At 55.5% G+C, this 7,191-nt stretch overlaps 3 protein-coding genes across 3 annotated transcripts; 1 reads left to right on the top strand and 2 right to left on the bottom strand.

Moving 5' to 3' along the window:
* Positions 1-254: 254 nt before the first annotated feature.
* N657DRAFT_624264 (uncharacterized protein) lies at positions 255-1,996 on the top strand (the record flags this gene model as incomplete). Its single annotated transcript, XM_062790709.1, has 2 exons — positions 255-565; positions 616-1,996. Exons 1-2 carry the CDS (start codon positions 390-392, stop codon positions 1,994-1,996), a joined length of 1,557 nt encoding a protein of 518 aa, XP_062644911.1. The 5' UTR covers positions 255-389.
* Positions 1,997-2,926: 930 nt separating this feature from the next.
* Positions 2,927-4,721, bottom strand: N657DRAFT_700609 (uncharacterized protein). The gene has a single exon (XM_062797347.1). The coding sequence runs from the start codon at positions 4,348-4,350 to the stop codon at positions 3,280-3,282; it is 1,071 nt and encodes a 356-aa protein (XP_062644910.1). The 5' UTR covers positions 4,351-4,721; the 3' UTR covers positions 2,927-3,279.
* N657DRAFT_648514 (uncharacterized protein) lies at positions 4,670-6,459 on the bottom strand. Its single transcript, XM_062793531.1, has one exon. The coding sequence runs from the start codon at positions 6,302-6,304 to the stop codon at positions 5,093-5,095; it is 1,212 nt and encodes a 403-aa protein (XP_062644909.1). The 5' UTR covers positions 6,305-6,459; the 3' UTR covers positions 4,670-5,092.
* Positions 6,460-7,191: the final 732 nt, after the last annotated feature.

Genomic DNA, 7,191 nt, shown 5'->3' with positions numbered 1-7,191 from the left:
AATCGCTTTGTTAAAGATTCTAAACTAATATTATCTAGTTAACCTAAAATAAAGAGATATAGCAGAGAAATCAAAGTAGAGTTGGCCTAGTATCTGAGACAGACAGTATCGCATTATATCTGGCTCTCGATATGCATGTGGCAGATCACCATCGACGGTGGTGCTGAAAGGTGGTGTAATAGTGTAGTGGCCCCGCCATGATTTGGGATTGCAGTGGCATGTGACAGTGTGAACTGTCGTCACCGCCTGCTCACACTCAACCTCACAATCGAGTCTAATGTCAACCCCAACCTTGTTCTTTCAAGTCTCTTGAGAATGCAGCTTATTACCTTAGAGGGGCGATAATGAGATGTGAGACATGAAATGCCACAGCGTAAATCGACGCCACCATGGACGAATTTACTTCGAGTCTTTTGAGCGCCATCGACGAGTCGACTACCCCATATGTCGACGACAAGGAATATGAAGGACAGCAGGAGCCCGAGACGGAGTTGGCAAAGAGAGGGCGCGGTCTGCGCAGTGGCATCTTTCGCGCGGCCAATATCCAAGACAAACTGTTGGAAAAGTAACAACTCTTCATCTGACTGTAAGCTAGGCATCACTGACAAATTACAGACTCCTAGCCCAGGTGATACCAGCCGCCGACGGAAACCGAAATGTGCCCGATATCTCAGCCAGCGACATACCTGCCTTCGCCGAGCGGCCTGCTTTCTCGTTGGCGCTCATGACCGCCAACTTTAGGCGATTCAATGCCCGCATCGGCGTCGTTTTCAGATTCCAGGCCCGCGCGCTTCGCGTTCTGTCGTGGCGTAAGCCAACCCACACGCTCTCCCTTTTGGCGGTATACACCTTTGTGTGTCTCGACCCTTATCTTCTCTTCGCATTACCGCTGGCCGTTTCCCTTTTCGGCATCCTAGTCCCGTCCTTTATCGCCCGCCATCCGGCCCCGGCTTCCGACGAAGACCGCGTCCGCAACCTGAGTTACTCCCCGCGAGGCCCACCCCTCGCGCCCGCGCGGGCGTTCAAGCCGACCAAGGAGCTCTCGCGCGACTTCTTCCGCAATATGGGCGACCTGCAGAACGTCATGGAAGACTTTAGTGTGGTCCACGATCAGATTGTCGCGCTTGTGGTGCCCAAGACAAACTTCTCGGACGAGGCCCTCTCCTCGGCCGTCTTTGTCGTCCTCTCGGCCGCCTGCCTCGTCATGCTGATTGCAGCGCACCTTCTCCCGCTGCGATTCCTCGCCCTCGTCGGCGGCTGGGCAGGCATCTGGTCCGGCCACCCGGCAGTGGCGCGCTGGATTAACCAGGCAAAGCTCCAATACACGAACTCAACCTCCTCCTCCTGTCCCGAAACCACCACCAACACCACCCAAGCCAAAAACCCCCAGCACGCCCAAGAGAACAAACCATGGTACACCAACCCCGCAACCTCCCTCCAAACCCTGCTCACCTCCGACATCCTCCTCGACACCTCCCCGGAAACCCGCGAAGTCGAAATCTTTGAGCTCCAACACCAATCCCCTTCCTCCGGCGAGTGGGAACCCTGGCTCTTCTCGCCCTCGCCCTACGAGCCCCTATCCGCGGCGCGCATCGCCGGCGAGCGCCCGCGCGGCACGCGTTTCTTTGAGGACGTGCTGCCGCCCCGGGGGTGGGAGTGGAGCGAGAAAAAGTGGGCGCTGGACCTATGGAGCAGGGAATGGGTGGAGGAGCGCATTATAACCGGGGTCGAGGTCGAGACGGAGGGGGAGCGGTGGGTGTATGATATGTGGAGTGAGCAACGGGACGGTGTTGTTGATTCTGTTTCGTCGGGGGTTGGTGGTGGTGGTGATGGTCAAGGCGGGGATGGGGTGGTGAGAGGGGATAATATACCAGGGGTTCGGCGACCTGGGATGAGTTGGGAAGAGGGCGAGGAGGGGATGGGGAGGCGGGGGCAGTGGAGGAGACGGAGGTGGGTGAGGATGGTGAAGCGGAAGATGGTTACGGGGAATCGGTAGGTAGATCATGGTGGCTTTTATGTCTTCCCTATCGCATGGTTTGTAGTTGTCTGCCTTTGGCGGTCTATGAATGTCGGATTACCTCACCTCCTATATACCGAAAGCAACCGTGACGAACCTAGGAATCCGCTCAGTTTGGAAAGGTAAATGCTCCATCGCCTCTGTCAAATCATCGTTCTCGACCAGCTAGCCGCTGCCCTTGGCCCCGACGGGTTTGGCATACTGTAGCGCCTTGGATAATCTCTCCAAGTACAAGAACCTGTTGGAACAACTCAAACGATGGTGATGGTCTGCTCGCAGCTGCGCTGTTCAAGCGCATCAACAGCAGCGTCCCCGGCCACAGTATACCCTCTGGTAAATGTTGCTCGGCCATTCCTGTCGCCTGAACAGGACGTTGCCTTGACTGAACCGCTTCCCTGCCTAGAGAAACGTTACAATCCGCAGACAATAGGTCGCTCGGCCCCAATGAGCGCCTCACCGGATTGAGGCTTTCCATTTGTCCGCCCAAGCAAGCCTGCACTGTCAGCTGACTCGGGTAAGAAACGGCCGGGGTTCCGTCAGGAGTACACTCGTCAAGACTTAATACAGTCTAGCTTTCGTTCCTCAGAGATTCTCCAAGAGCCTCGCCAGTACCCCCGATGTACTTCCAATCCCCGGGTGATGTCTCAACTGACAGGGACTCATCATCCAGAGCCCACACCTCGGTGAGGGGCGCCTTGATTCGGATATGTCCGCTGCTGAGGAGGCCGGTCTCATGTCAATCCACTGTATGCAGGGCGACAACCAAAACGACGCTTGGAGTCGAGAGCGTGGCCTCATCCGGCCCGGCAGGCTCGTGCTCGAATAACACAGGCCCTTCAATAGATGTCCAGGTCCAAGACTGCGCCCTGTAACCGTCAGGACGGTAACAGGGCCGTATTTGACCTTGCTCCAATTCAACGTCCATGGTAGTTGATAGCGCCACACACCTGCGAGGTAGCTGTCACCTGGCAAGAGCTCCTGGAACCACTGCGCAATGCCAGCTAAGGCAACAACCATCTTGTCCATCAGAAACGTCAGAAAGCAGGCGGCATATTTCTCCGCCACGACCCACCAGCGGCGATACTTGGCCAGCAAGCCCTGAGGGCGATCCAGCACTTGAAGGTGTGCCTTGAATCTGTGTACAAAGCCGCAGGAACACCTTTGGGGTATGTTTCATATGCAACACCCTGGGAACACTCGAACCACAGCTGGCACTTGGTCAGGCTCAGATCCCGCTCTGTCAGAAACACCTCCTGCATCACTCACGCACGTCGGCGTAGCGATGAGTCCTCCATGTCGTCTTTCAAAGGCTCCTCGTCGAAGAGGTAGTACCGCGGTTGGAGACCAGCTATGTCGTCCCATTCCGCGTCGACCTGCACCGGTCGAATGAAACCCGCATCTCTCGACAGAAAGCTGGCATCGGAACTCTCTTCCGCTTCCGCGGCCGTGACGTTCAGAACCGAATTTTGATAGACTTCCTTCATGGTAAGGGCCTCGCGCTGCCAGTCCTCGCGGGAATCTTGGATAATGCAGAGCGAATTGATCCAGATGTAGCGGAACCCAAACTGGCGGCAGACCATGATGGCTCCCCCATAGCTTGTGGGCAGGGCAGCGATATCGATACTGTTGCGAAGCTGGTTCATGTTCGAAGAAGAAGCTACAGCGTCTCGGCCTTGCCCCAGCAGTGGGAGAGCGAGGCGACCGGCCTTGGGGTTTTTCCTCCCTTGAAATGACGCGTCTTGCGAGGCCTTGACTGATGATCTCCAGCAACTGAGATGGGTAGTAGGCTGATTTTGTTTAGCGACATCGGTGATGGTTGCAGTACACTCGGCGAACCACTGGAACGGGAGGTCGAGGAATCCCGGCTGTCGAGCCCCTGACGGAGGGACATGATGGCCAGCACTGTCCTTGACGGCTACGAAAGAATAAGTGTGGTGTATGCGGCTCAAGTTCGGGGATTTTGTGGGACAACTAATACCCTCAACAGGCTGTAGCGAACCCCCAAATAGGTGGCTCCGGTCAAACAAAAAACCAGAAGCTTCAGGGCGGGCGGCATTGACCTGTCCTCCAACCGTCTCGTCACCATCTTCCTCATCTCTGTCTCTGGCTTCGTCGTCGTCTTCGTCTTCGTCTTCGTCTTCCTCCGCATTGTCATCGCCGGGTACGGCGTCGATGGAAAGTTTCAGCCAGTCGGATGGCAGATTCACGAGATTTGACAGGTACCAACCAGGTGGCATGGAAAGGATCACCAGCATCGGCAAGCGTCTTCCATCCTCGACTCCTGGTACTGACCCCGCACACGTAGCAGCCCTGTGCTGCTGCCAGTAGGACATTCTCTGTCGACTGGTGGTGGGATTTATACTCTCATAGACACCGGGGGCCCGTGAGAAAGGTGCGGCAGACCGCGCAGAGACTTTCAGACATGGCTGCTGCGTTCGAATTTGATTGCCTGTAATCACCCAAAGTAGGTACGCTCCAGTCAATGTTGGATGGATTCAACGAAGTGCGGTACTACGTGTCGGTAGCATAGCTCACATGGGGAACTAAGGTGGCACTTGGGAGGTTGGATGCAGGGACTCAACTATCTGGAGGCGCAACAATGGTGAGGCTGTGTCGGGCTACAACTTGGACGTGCAGGGTATACAGGCGTCGAATGTAAGCCTTCTGAGTTAAGGTACCTAGGTACTTGAAGTAGCTATTGAAAGGCTGAGTCGAAGACGGCGAAGATGGCCTTATTCATGCGGTTCCAGATGTTGGCGCATGCAGATTCCCATAATGGCGACCGTTCCCTCGGTGAGTTAAGAACGAAGTACAATTGACGGCGAGTTCACTGGGGAGCAGATCGTGCGAGAACAGTCTGTTGCCAGACGTAGCTGGAATTTATCGGTCCTTAGTAGACCAAATGCAGGCCACACTCACAGCTGAATGCCGCCATAGCCCGTCCGTCCTGTCCGCCCAACAACCTTGAAGCCCGTATCCATACAACCAAACGCATGTCAACCATGATGTAATAACAAAAAGGGGTATTTCCTCCCAACGATCTGTACCATGCCGCATAATACGACCCGAGTTCAATCAGTCCTTGATCACCATCCTATCCAATATCCCATGCACCCCCTGCGCCTTCCCGCGCCCTTCATCCACCTCATCCGTCATCCTCCTCGCCCGCTCAATCAGCACGTCCAGCACCTTCCTCGTGTACTGGAAGCTGCCGGTGCTCTCCATGTACGCCACGGCATACCTCTTGACCTCCTCATTCTCCGTCTTTTGCCTCATGATATTCAACAGCTTGATATCTCCCGGGTTCGACCGGATGCTGTGTATCACGGGAAAGCTAAACTTGCCCTCGGTCAGGTCCTCGCACATGCCCTTATTGGCCGTGTACTCCTTGCTGAACAGGTTGTGGTAGTCGTCGGCGATTTGGAAGATGAGGCCGATCAGGTTAACGAGCGGGACGCAGTCGACCAGGCTGCGCGACTCGGCCTGCATCAGCTTGATGCCGAGCCGGAAAAGCCCGCCCGTCTTGTTGCCCACCATCTCAAGGTAGTCGTCCTCGGTCGGGCACGTCAATGTGTCCCGCCAGAAGAGGTCCATCCCTTGCCCGCGGTGCAGGTTGAGGAGCTCCTCGGCGAAGATGGAGACGGCCTTGGGGTTCTTGAGCTTCTGGAGCTCCTGTAGGGCGCAGAAGTAGATGTAGTTGGACGAGTTGATGGTCTGCGGGATGCCGAAGATAGAGTGCGCCACGGGGAAGCCCCGGCGCAGTTGGCTGTTGTCTTCCACGTCATCGACGAGGAGGGAGGCCGTGTGGAGCATGCTGACGACCTTGGTGATGACTTCGAGGGACTCGGGTGGCACCTCCAGCCAGGCGTCAAAGGCTTTGACGAGGGCGGAGCGGAAATCCTTGCCCGGGTGGCCGTTGAGGTAGTCAAAGGGACCCGTGAGCACCTTGTCCTTCTCCTCGGACCATGTTCGCCGGCCACTGAGGAAGAAGTCTTCGGTCGCGAAGCGGTTCGGGTCCGGCGGAATCTGTGATGGGGCAGACATGGCTGTCGGCGGAAAGCTCGTTGTGCCGACCGAGGCCTTACGACTCCGCTGGCGTTTGTGGGCAGTGGTTGACACGGAGAAGTAGTCGGTTTCAGGGACGCTCCGCAGGGCCGGTCCCGAGGTCGAGTTCGTGGACGAGGTGCGAGGGGGAATAGCGGCGGGCGATTGCAAGAAGGTGCTGTGGGTGGGGATCGAGCCAGGCGCAGCGGAGAAGGAGGTCGAGGCGGAGGACTGAGCGGCCATGACAGGCGTATCTGTTTGGGCCGACCCTCTGAAATAGAGCATGGGAGGCTGATGGAGGAAACGGCCTACTAATGTTGCAGGCAGCCTTCTTGCCAAAGGTCAGGAACCCAGGGCAAGGCGGGCGGTGTCGCGGTTAGGTGGGGCCTAGTCTCGTGGAGGCGGCGCCGGTGACGACACATGCGATTTCAGGCTCCAGTCAGAGCTCCCCACTCTCGTAGGTTACTTGGCGGCTCTTGGCATTGCTGCAGGCCCCTACGAGCCTACCTACAGTCAAAATTTCCATATACCCCACTTAATTATACGCGACTCTCCACGCGTCGCGACACCTCTATACTCTTCCAACTGCAATAACTTAATATTATGAAGATCAGTTTAGCTAATTCTAAGGCTAAATAGACAGAAAATTATAGCTAGAATAAAGAGTTCTTACTGGTTGTTCGTATAACTATTTACTATGCTATAGCTTATAGTAAAACCTATTGGGCTATAGCAGATACCTTTGGCATCTCTATTGGCACTATTTAAGACTATATTTAATATCAAAAAAACTCAACAAATCTTTGATTCGAAATTTCAGAAAAGCTAACGTGTTTTATCAGCGAATGCACCATATCAGCGAGTGCACCACTGGTAAGGGCTGCATATATATTTGGGTGCAGCACTAACAACGGGAATAATGCGGGGAATAAGCTGTTAGTGTAACGGGCTGGGCCCGGTGCGAGCCTCAGCGACTCTCGGCCAATACCAAGACCCCTGATGAGGCTATTCCCACTCGCCCCACAGCACACCGAACCTTCTAGCAACGCGCTCAGACCAGCGCGCCGACGAGGATAAGTATGCTTGCGAGCTACCAGAGTCTGTCGTCTCTCCTTTTCTTCTCCAAGTTC

This window comes from Parathielavia appendiculata, assembly GCF_033297405.1.
Source record: "Parathielavia appendiculata strain CBS 731.68 unplaced genomic scaffold N657scaffold_13, whole genome shotgun sequence".
Classification (NCBI taxonomy): domain Eukaryota; kingdom Fungi; phylum Ascomycota; class Sordariomycetes; order Sordariales; family Chaetomiaceae; genus Parathielavia; species Parathielavia appendiculata.
This window is presented reverse-complemented; position numbering and strand designations above follow the sequence as displayed.

What these genes read in the sequence shown, in the direction of transcription:
- N657DRAFT_700609 (XM_062797347.1), bottom strand. Translation starts at nt 4,350, where the DNA reads ATGTCCTACTGGCAGCAGCACAGGGCTGCTACGTGTGCGGGGTCAGTA.
- N657DRAFT_648514 (XM_062793531.1), bottom strand. Translation starts at nt 6,304, where the DNA reads ATGGCCGCTCAGTCCTCCGCCTCGACCTCCTTCTCCGCTGCGCCTGGC.